This window comes from Myiozetetes cayanensis, unplaced genomic scaffold (assembly GCF_022539395.1).
Source record: "Myiozetetes cayanensis isolate MyiCay16 unplaced genomic scaffold, myiCay2020 scf18, whole genome shotgun sequence".
Classification (NCBI taxonomy): Eukaryota; Metazoa; Chordata; class Aves; order Passeriformes; family Tyrannidae; genus Myiozetetes; species Myiozetetes cayanensis.
Window position 1 is genome coordinate 559164 of NW_026087389.1, and position 12734 is coordinate 571897.

Sequence of the window (12734 nt, forward strand, 5' to 3'; positions counted from 1 at the left end):
GCTTTGTGGCCTTGCCATGCACCATGCTGGAAATCCAGGACATAGGCAGGAACTGCAGCTGAGCCTGGGCCATGGCTCCTGCCACCAACTCATCCTGTCCTCCTCTACTGGCTTTGGGAAGCCTTGGTTTGGGGACTGGGCTGTGACTCGTGGAAGCAGGAATGTCTGGAGGGGCTATGTGTGACTCAGCTCCTGCAGGCTCTGGGCTCTGAGACCCCTGTTTGTAGACCCTGACTGAAATAACTTGTATTGGAATCACAGAATCACTTAGGTTGGAAAAGCCCTCTGAGACCATCAAGTCCAACTGTTCCCCCAGCACTGCCCAGCCCACCATTGACCCACGTCCCTGTGGCTTTTACATCCCTCCAGGAATGGTAACTCCACCACTGCCCTGGGCAGCTGTGCCAGGGCTGAGCGAGAAGGTCCCCAGACATGTTTGTGCTGTGTCTGGGGGGATGCAGATCTGTCGTAGCTCTGTTGGTATTAGCAAGCCTCAGTGAGACTTCTGAGAGCACCTGTGACCACCGGTGTCAGTGAGTACGAGATGGGGACTGAGGTTCAGTCTGGATGAGGTTCCAGTACAGATGAGGGTTCCAGATGGCTGTGGGCACTGAGCACCTCCTGGTCCCTGGCATCGTCCTGGCACCCCATGGCAGTGGGAGCAGTGGCGTGGGACTGAGGATGGGACTGTCCCAGATACCCCAGTGCTCACTCATGGATACACTGTGGTTACTGGATGGTCACAGATCCAAGGGACTTTGACTCTTTAGATTCTTTACTTCAGGCTTTGCTTTGATTCCAACTTTTAATAATCTAAGGTTAAACTTCACAAGTAGGTGGGTTGTCCCGTTGGCTGAAGTTAGAGGACCTCTCTGTGTTGTGGGCCTCTCTCACCACCCAGCATGATGGGATGTTGTTTTCCCTTCCTGTGTGCTCAAAACTGTCTGGAGTTATTTGAGGAAATCTGAAAGAAACTGCTTGGGTTTGGTTTGGTGTTGTTTTAGGGAGGGAGGAGGGAAGTGTCTATACTTAGTTTAAACACATCTTCAAGCTATAATAAGTGTTCCCTAGCCTAGAGGATGCCATGTAGAGATTTGGGGTGTAATTACAGGGAGGCAGGAAAGCAGTGCAAGCACATCCCCAGTGGCTCCAGATGCTGGGGTGTGGTAGGAGTTGTCTTGATCTGCAGCCAGGCTCCAATGCTGGGCAGCTCCCCACGCTGTGGCCTCTCTGTGAAGTGCCATGTCCATGCTTTGGGAGGTTGATGGCTGGATCTGCTTCATCCTGCCTGGCAAGGAAAGGGAAAACACAGACTGCTAATAGGATTTCAGCAGACAGAAGGATGCCAGGGGTTACTCACTGGCAGTAAGCATCTCCTCAGCTGGTTGAACTTTGGCTGCTGCAGCTGTGAAACTGGAAACTTTATTATATAACTGTAGTGTAGCTATTTTGTAATAAAATGTCCCTTTTCAGAGATACTTTCATTCACTCAGGTCAGAATAGTGAAAATGATCTGCTGAGGACAGGGTTGGGGAGGGTGAGTCATGGCCAAGGAACATCTAAAATCTGGGATGCTGGGGCTGGGGACCCCGATAATCCTCATTCTGAAATACCAGTGTATTGCAGGTCCAACAGCAGGTGTGTTTAACGAGTGTGTCAGATCAAGACAGGTTGACAGGTGATTCTGTGGGACTGAAGAAAGACAATCTAAGGGATCTGTGTACCCACAGATGGTTATTGGATGATGTAAGTTATACAGGGGAGTTCACACAGCACTAACACACAGCCTGCTTGGTTAGAGAATGCAGCAGCCACGCACTAAGGCAGGTTTTGTTGAAAAATAGGCAGAGTCAAGCTCTAAAACACCCTGGCTGTGGAGCGGGCCCAGCTCTGTGCACTCTGCCAGACCCAAACCTAGGGGAGGGTGTCACATGTTAGACCCACAGGGGGAGTTGTCTGTAGGCTGGAGATAAATTCTGCCAGTGGAAGGACAAAGCAGTATTGCCTGTAATTTTAGATTCATCCCTTTTGCAGGATAAGTAAGTTAAATTGATTGATGTTCTTCCTTGTGGTCTCTGAAACCCAGGTTGGGTGATCCATGGACAAACATCGACCTCAGATGAAAACGCAGCAGTTCTGAAAGCAAGGCTTTGCTGTGTGTTCACAGTTACAATCCCTCCAGAGTATCTTCTCCTTTCAGAACTGCATGTTTTGGGCAGAACAGAGTCTCAATGCTTCTTCATTTTTGTCTTGCAGAGTAAGGAGATTGGCCTGCAGATGCACGAAGAGCTCCTGAAAGTGACCAACGAGCTGTACACGGTGAGCAGTGACCGGTGCCCCGCGCGTGACCGGCAGTGCGGGGGGTGCTGCTCCTTGGAGCAGAGCGTGTGCCCAGCCTCGGGGGGGCTCAGGGGACTCTGCCATGGCTGGCAGTGCGGGGGGTGCTGCTCCTTGGAGCAGAGCGTGTGCCCAGCCTCGGGGGGGGGCTCAGGGGACTCTGCTGTGGCTGGCAGTGTGGGGAGCACTGCTCCTTGGAGCAGAGCGTGTGCCCAGCCTCGGGGGGAGGCTCAGGGGGCTCTGCCGTGGCCGGCAGTGCGGGGAGTGTCACTCGTTGGAGCAGAGCGTGTGTCCAGCTTCGGGGGGGCTCGAGGGGCTCTGCCCCGGCCGTCCTGCGGCACGGCCGTTCCATGTGGAGCGTTTCCCAGCGCTCCGGTGGGAAGGGCTGCTTCCCTTCAGCACACCCAGGCATGTGTGGGCGGGATCTGGTGTGATCCGGTGTCTGTAACTCTCTCCCCTGCTGTGGCTCCTGCACCGCCGTGCCTTTGGGTCCCTCTCAGCCCCTTGGTTGGTGATTTCCAGGCACCGGTGGCTCTGAGCTGGCCGTGCTTGTTTGGGGCTGACACCTGCCCTGCTCCTGTGAGCCCATGGCCTGGGGGGCAATGGATGAACACGACCTTCTGCTGGGGAAGGCAGAAAGTGTTTAGCTCGTGGGTGCTCAGCTCCATCTCCTGCTCTGAGGAGCACTTTGGCTGTGGAGCTGTCTGTGCCTCCTGGTGAGATCATGCACTGTTAGTCAGGAGTTGGCTCTTCAAAAGCAGGTTTCCATAGCAAGACATAGCAAGTAAAGTTTTCATAGCAAGTAAAATTCTTTGTGTTGCTTCTGTCTCTTGCCTTGTAACAATTGCTTTTTTAAAAAAAAAATTATTTTACTTGTGGTTTAGAAGCAACAAAGCAATGTAAAGTCTGTCTTGTATTGGGAAACTGAGACAATGTATTTGCTTTCTTTGGTTGTATCTGTTGCTGGTATATAAATAACACTGCAACAGGTTTATTTCTAAACAATCATTCCATTCCATCTTTTTGAAAAACAGGCCTAAACAACAGAGCATGAAGGATCGTATTTGAAATTTCTGCCATAAATCTTCTCTTAACAGGCTTGTTCTTGCAGTGGCTGTTGAAGGATTTGGTTGTTGTGAGCCCTGCAGTGTGGGTGGACAGCAGATCGGATTAAAAGCCTGTGTGAGATTTGGGAGTGCATTGTTGATGGTTGAGTGTCACAAGCTCAAGGGGTGGTGACTAATTAAGATCAATTACAACAGCATCTTGACAGATGCAAAACAAGGAAAGACTAACAAGAGCTGGGCTGACCTTAATACCTGCAGGCCTGTGTGCTCTGAACCTGGACCCAGGACAGGGGCATCACCTGAGGGACATGCTGGGGTCAGCAGGGGGGTCAGTGTGCTGAGATCCAAAGTGTGAGCAGCACTCAAGGAGAGCAGAAAGGGAAATTGTGCTCCTGCTGAGTCTGGGGCTAAACTTGTCCTCACAGGAACTGAGATTTCCCCCATTCACTGCTTTGCTTCATGTGCTGAGCAGAATGGGCTTGAATGGTGAAACACACTGATTTGAATGGTGAAACTGGATCAGCTGGAGGAACTTTGTGTTTGCTTGCTGCTAAGATAACAATCCAATTGTGTTATCCAGCTGGGAAGGAGCAGGAAAGGGACACACTTCAGAAATGATGATGAAACATGAAGAAAAATCAGGGCCTGTAGGGCAAACAAGGTCACCTCAAATCTGGTTAGTGCTGGTCAGAGAGATCTGTCCTTGAGCTACCAGGTGAAACAGGCCTGGCTGCAGCCCTGGCTCAGGGTGCTGGGGGTGGCTGAGGACACCTGTGGGACTGAGCTGCTGTCGGTGCAGCATGTTGGGTGCCCACGAGAACTGTGACTGCTGATGAAACCAGACACAGGATAAGGACCCGGCTCACAGGACGCCAGGATGCTGCTTGAGAAATGTCACTTGTCTGCTCCCAGCACAGGGGAGTCACTTCTCTTGTCTCTGGCCAGGTCTTTAACTGCAGCACATCTGTGCCCTGGCCCAGCAGCTTTTTAGGCCTCTCTGAGGGGAACTCTGTGCACTGGGCAGAAACTATAATTTTTTACAGGCTTCTCAGGCATTCAGTGTTTCAAACTTAAACCAAAGCAACCAAATGGATTTTAACTCAGCCTTGTTGCTGTTCTGGTGCAAGTCACCCTGTGGACTCTGTATGAAAAGAACCAAACCCAACCCATGCTGACTTCAGTCAAAAAGGAAGTGGATTACTTTTGTTCTGGAGATGCTTGTGAAGGGTTTTGTACAGGAACAGTTCACCTGTGATTTAAAACCAGCTTCATCCTTTTGGTTCCTGCTTACAGACTGCAGCAGACAGGTACCAAGTTGGAGCCTGTAAAGGCTGGATGTTCCTGGGCCTGAGCCTGTGCCTGACACAGTCACCCTGTTTCTGCTCTGACTTCTTTGCTGGGTCGGACCCTTGGGGATGAGCTGTTCAGAAGGACAAAGCCCTTGTAGCTGAATACAGCCAACAGTGCCATTTATGGCCTCTATTTTGGCAACAGCCTTTATCCAGAACGTGTAATTAATATGGAAAACACAACTCGTGTTGTTAAATAACTAATGAACATTGGAACATATTTTTCCTCCTCCACTGCAGCTAATTAACTGATTTGCAGGAAAGCTTTCCGGGACGCAGCTGTGGCAGTTTGTCTTTGTGACACAGCAGTGCAAGCCAGGGACAGCGTGACTCGATTGCAGGCACCGAGATGGCACGAGGGAATTGCGGATTGGGGCTCGTTGCTGCAGTGCAGGTTGGCCCTAGCCAAAATCAAGCCACATATTACACAAAAATATCCCCCGAATTTCCAAGCGTGAGCTGTGTGGCAGGGCAGCTGGTGAAGTGCACAGTGAGCTGTTTAAGGCATCTGTTTTGGTTGAGTATCAGTCCCATAACCTTCAGGTTTTACAAGAGCCCTGCAATTTGGATCCTTGTTATTCACTGGGCTTCTCTGTCCTGTTGTGTCTGGGCCTCTCTGGGTGCTGCAGAAACCTCTCCCGTTACTGCCTGATGCAGTAACACATGCCTGATGGGCAGCATTTTGTTTTTTCACTTTCCTATAAGTGCTTTATGAAAAGATGGAGATGGTGAGGATAAGGAGGGCTCAGTGAAGCCCTCTGGTTGTTCTCCTTGGGAAAATCCCAGGAATTGGCTGGTTTACGTGTGTCCTATGAGGTTTGCTGCAGAAACTGCAGTTTGCAATACACGGCTGGAATGTGCATTATAATTTGCAGGGTTTTGCAATGAAGTAGCTCAGGGCCAAGGCAGGAGCCTTTGCTCACTGTCCCTTGCCGTTGGCTGCAGTCATCTCCCCGTGGTGGCACATTTTGTGCGGCTCCGATGTGGCATTTGGAGCCCATTTCAGCTGAGGTTTGTGCTTGGCAGGAGGAGGGATCATGCGGCTCAGCCTGACCTGGGCCAAGTCAAACACTCCTGGGTCCTGCTGTGTTTTCTTCATTAAGTGTTGTGTAAAATTACTCTGCTTTTGTGGTTCCTGCTCCGTCTTAACCCGTGAGCCTCAGGCAGCCCATCCCGGGGCGTCCCAGCCCATCCCGGGGCGTCCCAGTGAGTCCCAGTCCACAGTGCCCAGCCCTGCTGAGGCTGATCCCTGGAGGCTGTGTCAAGGCAGTGTGAAATAAACCATCCACATCCCAGAGGGAGACAACAGAAGGGGACGGTGTGACTAAAGGTATAAAGAGAGAGTAGCAGTTGGGTTCCTCTTGCCAGCTTCATTAAAATGATCCTAGTGTGCCCCTTGGGCCCTTGCATCTGAAAGGGAAAGCTGGAAGGGTGGAAGTTGTGGAAGGGTGTACCTGCAGAGTGTTCCTGGCAGTGGATCTGGAATGGGAAGGACACAGTGCTGCTGCACCCACTGGTGCTGTGCCTGCTGGCGGCAGCAAGAGGAGGATGAGATGGTGACAGGAGACAAACCCCATTTTTGTTTGGGAATTGCAGCTCCTCCACTTCTGGATGGTCCTGCTGTCAGGGTGGTGGAGCAGGGGCTGTGTCATGTCTTTGCAAGTGTAGGAACAGATATGTTGGGTTAAAAGGGAGTTTGGGGTGACTGTGGCCTCCTCACAGTCACTTCTTGTGGAGACCCTTATCCCAGCTGCAAAGCACTGGAGGTTATTCCTTGTTTCCCTGTTGGCAGACACGGTGCTCTTTGACTGCAGGTGTGTGCTGGGGGCATGTCTCAGCCTGTCCCCACAGCAGGACCGAGCTGGATCGTGGTTCTTACACCAACCTGGAGCCATTGAAAGTAGAGCTGGGGATGGGGTTAATCTCACAGGCTTTTCCTCCCCATCTTGCTCTGTAATGCCACAGTGGCCTCCAGAGCCCCTCTGCGCTGCCCGTGGCTGTGGGTTCCCCTGCTCTGGTGCTCCTGTGGCCGTGGGCAGGTGGCTCATACCCTGCTGTGTCTGCAGGTGATGAAGACCTACCACATGTACCACGCAGAGAGCATCAGCGCCGAGAGCAAGCTGAAGGAGGCAGAGAAACAGGAGGAAAAGCAGTTCAACAAGTCAGGGGACATCAGCGTGAACCTGCTGCGGCACGAGGACCGGCCCCAGCGGCGCAGCTCTGTCAAGAAGATTGAGAAGATGAAAGAGAAGGTGGGTGAGAGAGGAGGAGTGGGGAAGCCTGGCTGGGATTGGGGCTCTCTGTGGGCAGGGTGTTGGCTCCAGCCCTGTCCGTGTCCATGCAGCCGTTACTGAGTCCATGGGAAGGGATGAGGGAGGGTGTTGGCTCATGTGCGTGTTCTGCTGAAGGGCACCCCAAGGAGGCCATCAGGAGTCTCTTCCCTGACCATGGAGAAGTGCCAGGAACAGCTCCTGCTGAAGATTTGACCCAAAGTTAGGCTGGCACAAGGACAAGGGACACCAGGCAGTGCAGCATTGGAGGGGGTTGGGGGACCTACACGGGAGCCACGTGGCCACCTGTGACACCTTCCTGGCTGGCTCCCTGTAGGGAGGGCTGACATTGGGGGCTGGAGGGGCCTCAGGGGCGATAGCTCATGGAGCACAGGGCAGCGAGGGGTCATGGGAGCAGCTCCTCCTCCAGCTCTTGAGCTGGGGCTTGCTGGCGGCTTGACTGTGCCAGCTGGGAACCCTGGAGGCTGCACTGAGGAGGGCAGTGCCTTGGGCTGTCCAGCTTGGCACGGTAATGCATCCTGATCCAGGCACTGGACCCTGCTCTGAGGAGTTTGGGTTTGTCCATGATCGATTCTTTTAAAAAAGTGCTTTTAAAAATGAACAGCAGCCCCAGTGTTCCCTCAGTCACAGACTCCTGACAGCAAAACAAGGGTTGATCTGTAAAATACCAGTGTTCTGCCTCCACGGCCTGTCTGGGAGGGAGAGTGCAGGATTTAGATGGCTTTACTAGGCAAAACACTTCACACCATTCCAGCCTCAGCAAATCTCCCCAGCCTCAGGATCTCCACCACTGCAGTTTTTGTGTTAATTTTGCAGAAAAAGCAGTAGCTTTCCCAGCCATGCCACATTTGCTCACAGGCTGACCCTGCCCTGGGACATTTGTAGCAGTGAGGTTCTTGGAAGGGTTAATCTTTAGACTCAACCTTTGGAGCAGGGATCTGCCTCGACAGATGTCCCGGATCTGGAGCACATCTGCTTTCCTACAGAGTTTTGAATTCTGGGTCCTGTTCTAAACTGTGTTGCTTGGGCCTCTAGGCCAGATTCCACTTTGATACAGCTGCACACATCTGGAGCAAGTCCAAACATATGTCAGTATTTCTGCAGGGAAAATATGTCCCTCTGATTTTGATTGATGCCAAAACCCCCACAAATGTGCAGCTGAAGGAGCAGCAGCAGCTGCTGTGCTCGGGGGGCTCCAGGTACCTCTGAGCAGGACACACTTTTCGTAGCTGATTGGCGGTGCTGGGGACGTTCACGTGGGATCTTCTCTACCCTGGCAAGGTCCCTGTTTTGTACCAGATACCAAATTTCATTAATTCCCTCATCACACCCTGTCTGCAGGGTGCTGTGGGGCCCCATGGCAGGAAAAGCTGTGCCAGTACCATCCTGTTTGTGCTCTGACTCTGCTCTGTTTTTCCAGAGACAAGCCAAGTATTCAGAAAACAAGCTGAAGTGTACTAAAGCCAGGAACGACTACCTGCTGAACCTGGCGGCCACCAACGCGGCCGTCAGCAAGTACTACATCCACGATGTGTCTGACCTCATCGACGTAAGTGCTCCCTCCCCTGTGCCCCCCCAGCGTGGCTGGGCCCTTAACTGCGATGAGGAGGTGTTGGGGGGTCTTTAAAATGCACCTACTGGGGGCTGGAGGTGTGCTGTGACTCGGATTTGTTGTGGGATGAGCCACATGAGCCCATCGGTGAGTCTGTGTTTGAGGCAGGAACACTTGCCAAGGTCAGACAGCCTTGGTTTTGGTGCTGAAACAGAAGGTTTTTTCTTTCTACTACTTGGTAACTTTGGGGGCAGTTCAGTAGATGTAGCAGTGCTGTCCTGGCTGGGGAAGGTACCTTGAGAGCTTTATCCCAGCTTTATCCCAGCGCTCCTTGCAGGGAAGAGCCTCAGGGCAGGAACTGCTGAAGACAGGTTTCATGGGGATGGCCAGAAGTGAATGTGTGTGTGTTGGTGACTCCTACAAACGCTTTGAGGTGATTCAAATAAGGGATTTACCCAGAGAAGAGATTCTGGTTTCTTCCTTTAACGGGCATCCCACAGCATGTAGATTGCTCGATGCAGTTTCTTCCTGCCTCAGTGAGCACATAAATAACAGCTCTAAGCACTGAGTTACCATCATTACCTAAAGGTACAATTTAAAAAGGTGCTGGAGTTTTTATCTCCTTTCTTAACCCACTAACATGTAGTTAACTCTTTGGAGAATTAATTAAGTCTGATGCAAAACCTTTGATGACTTCGAGATTTTGAGATATGATAAAATATTCTTACTATGTTCCTTTTGTTCTCTTTATTATTTAAGGCATGTTAAAGAACTAGTAACTTGGTTGTGGAGACATTTGAATGAGAACGTGTGAGAACGTCTTCATTTATCTGTGGGCTTTCTGCTTTTGCAGTGTATATTCTCTCTTGCTTATTTGTTTTTAAGCAGGAATGACTTATTTTCATGGAGTTTGTGAGACTGATTTCCTGGAGAGTTGCTGAGTTCCATTTTAGCTGTTTATATTATTCCTCCCAACTTTATTTCCTTGCTGACACTTCCACTGGAGTCAGCAGATGGCTTTTCTCTTGCACTCCAGGAATCCCTTTGGGACTTCTGCTAAAGCATCTCCAACTTGGAGCAGGGAAATTCCCCAGGTTGTAAATTCTGTTCACTGAAGAAGCGAAATACTGGATGTGTGAGCTGCACGTGGGTGTCCTGGTTCTAAATCCCCAGAGGAAGAGCAGTGTATCTGAACAGGCTCTTGTACAAATTCAGTGTATTTTGCAAGGGTGTGGCCAGAAGGGCCTCAGCAGCTCCAGAAGGGGATCTCAGTCATGGGATCTCAGCCCCCAGATCCCGCGAGTGCTGAAGGGGATCTATGTAGGGCAGCTGAGCCCACGGAGGGAGCAGGTCTGTGGGAAGAGTGGGGGTGAGAAGGGGCTTGATGGGAGAGCAGAGCTTGGGGTGTCTTGGAGCCTGGCTGGTGCCCTGATGGATCCTGGGTGTCCCTGCACTGCAGTTAGAGATCCCACTGGCTCCTCCACCCTGCGTCCCTGGGGGACGGTGAAGGATGCACCAGGCTTTTTTTCTGGACATGGGAGGGGAGAGGGGGCTCTTGCCACACCCTCCATCTGCAGCACAAATCCCTGTGCGCAGCAGCTGATTTCACGCAAATCCAACCCGTCAGGACACTGCAGCAGCCAATTTAGCAGCGTTTCCCCAAATCCCCGCTGGCTCAGTGTCATCTCCGAGGCACAGCCCTGACATGGCTTGCGCCCTGGGCGTCACCACGGAGCAGTGAGGGTAACAAAGCTGGGCTCTGATCGCCTGCCCTGGCGAGGCACAGGGTCCCAGCTGCTCTGGGAGAGGGTGGGAGGCCTCCCAGGGCTGCGTTTTAATGAGAGCTGTAAAGCCCATCAGAGGAGCTGTGCAGGGGTGTGGAGCCATCTGTGCCTCTGTCTCCAGTGGCCTGGCTGTTTTGTCCTTTAGAAAGGAAGGAATACAGAGACGGATCAAATTAGCCTTGGACTGGCAGTGCACCACGGGGCCTTTTTCTTTGGACGACACGTGTGTCTGTTTAAACGCCTGGGCTCATCTCATTTCTGTCGTTAACTGTGTGACCAAGTTAATCTCTTTGGCCACGTATGTGAAGTGGAGATAAAGCTGCTTATCCATCCCTCTGGAGTTCTCTGGGAAATGGCTGCAAGGTAGTTTGAAGTGGTCACATGAAAGATATCGCCAAACTGAGCAGAGAGAAGGGAACAGTCAGTAGCCATACAAACTGATCTGCCAAAAAGTGTGCAGCCTCCTCTGAGTCCCTCGGAAGCAGCAGCTTGCTTCCCTATGGAGTAGTGTTTGCTGTATCCGAGACAAATGAGCAGGGAAAGGAGGGGAACTCTGAGGAATTTGATGTTACACATAACTGCCAAATTGTTTGGTTCCTGGAAAAATTAGCTGAGTCAAGTTAGGGAACAGAAACATCAGTCAAAATAGTTATGCCAAAAATCTTCAGTTGGCTTTACTGGACTGGGCTTGGAGCAACCTGGGCTGGTGGAAGCTGTTCCTGCCCATGGCAGGGGTGTGGAACTGGATAATCTTTAAGGTCTCACCCAACTCAAACCATCCTGGGATTCTGTGATTTACTTGCCTCGCAATACAGCTCTGGGTTTTGCAGCAACGTCAAGAGAGTAGAGGCTAGAAATTATAATATGTGGTAATTATTATGTATTATGCATATAGTAATTAAATAATTAATAATTTAAAAATTATGCAGAATATTTTTTAAATAAAGAAAAATGTGGAAAAGAAGGAGCAGAGCAAATGAGTAGGGCTGTTTGTTTGCAAGTAGTGCTGGGTCCTGTAGAGGCAGAGGCATTACTGCTCTGCCTGGGAGTGAAGTGGTCACTGACAGGCACCTGTGGGTGTTCAGGGGTTACTCTGGGCTGGCCACTTCTCAGGTGAGGTGCACTGGTGCTGGTGGCTTCAGCGTGGGCCTGGCTGAGCTGTGTTGTGTACAAGTTCAACCTCCCAAATAACAGAGGGACTCGAAGGTTCTGGAACCACAGACCACTGTGTAACCCATGAGGAAATGAGGCAGAAGGATCAGTGGCTGGGAAAGCATTTCCTTCTCCCCAGAGCCCAGAAGTGCCCCCCAGTGCAGCTCTGTGGTGGGCACTGGGAGGCACACTTGTATTTGGCTGCTTTTGCGGTGTTTTGGCCAAACCCAGCTTGCCTGAGCTCCAGGAGCCAGTTTGTTTTTCAAGTGGAACACTGGGATATTTCCACCCCTCACAGGGTGTTACCAGACGTGATGAATTAATGCTTGGGGAGCTCTGAGCTCGGCAGATGAAAGGCGCTGCAGGAGGGCTGGGGATTATTATTTGTGGTTCTAATTTATTTGCCATCAAAGGGATGAGAGGGCTGAGAAAATGCCATTTGTTCTGGGGCTGGGAGCTGCAGTTTGAAGTCTTTTTCTTTTTCTTCTGCCCTCCCCATTGTGTGTTCCTCTGGGAATTGCGTGGAAGTCTCTGCTCTGTCTTTTCTTCTCTGGGCACCCGGGTGTGAAGCAGCCAGCACGGTGCTGATCACCAGGGACTTCAAGGGCTGTGGTGTGTGCAGGAAGTGCCTGCCCTGCTTTTCAGGAGCAGCTCATTTCTGGGCAGGGCAAATCACCACTGGCTTCAGTGAGAGTCCAGCAGCAAAGGAAAGGGAAGATTTCTCATGGAATTTTTCCCAAAAGCATCTATCAATGCCCTGAGCCCCTCTCCTCAGGTTCTGTGGCATCTGGTGATTTACCTTTGTAATGGATCCGTTTTGTGTGCTTTGGGAGCTCCTACCTTCAAACAGTGGCACTATTTTCTCCTGGCACTGTTTTCTGTAGCCAAGTAGCTGTGATTTCAGGGATTGGAAGAACCCTGGTGAGGTCTGTGAGGTGCTGGGAAACCCACGTGGTCCCATTCCCAGGGCACAGGACTGTGGTCAGCTGGTCGTGGCAGGAGAGCTGGTCCTCCCCCGGTGCTGGCTTGGGGGTCCTGGCCCTGGTCCCTGCCCTGTCTGCCTGGCAGCCCCTGGGCTGCATCGTCCTGACTCCAGGGTTTCTGTAGAACAACTGTATGGGTGTTCATGCTAAAACTGTCTTGTGGGAGAGACTCACAGCACAGGATGAGGTTTTGCCCCAAGTGGTGAATGGAAATTTGCC

At 51.5% G+C, this 12734-nt stretch overlaps 1 protein-coding gene across 2 annotated transcripts in view; it reads left to right on the forward strand.

Annotated features, from left to right (window-relative positions):
• Nucleotides 1–12734, forward strand: part of SRGAP3 (SLIT-ROBO Rho GTPase activating protein 3) — an 83669-nt gene that overhangs the window by 45494 nt on the left and 25441 nt on the right. For both annotated transcript variants that reach the window (XM_050313090.1, XM_050313091.1), the window contains exons 4-6: nt 2257–2319; nt 6820–7005; nt 8465–8593. In XM_050313090.1, coding sequence (XP_050169047.1) covers nt 2257–2319; nt 6820–7005; nt 8465–8593 — 378 coding nt within the window. The remainder of the gene's footprint in view (nt 1–2256; nt 2320–6819; nt 7006–8464; nt 8594–12734) is intronic.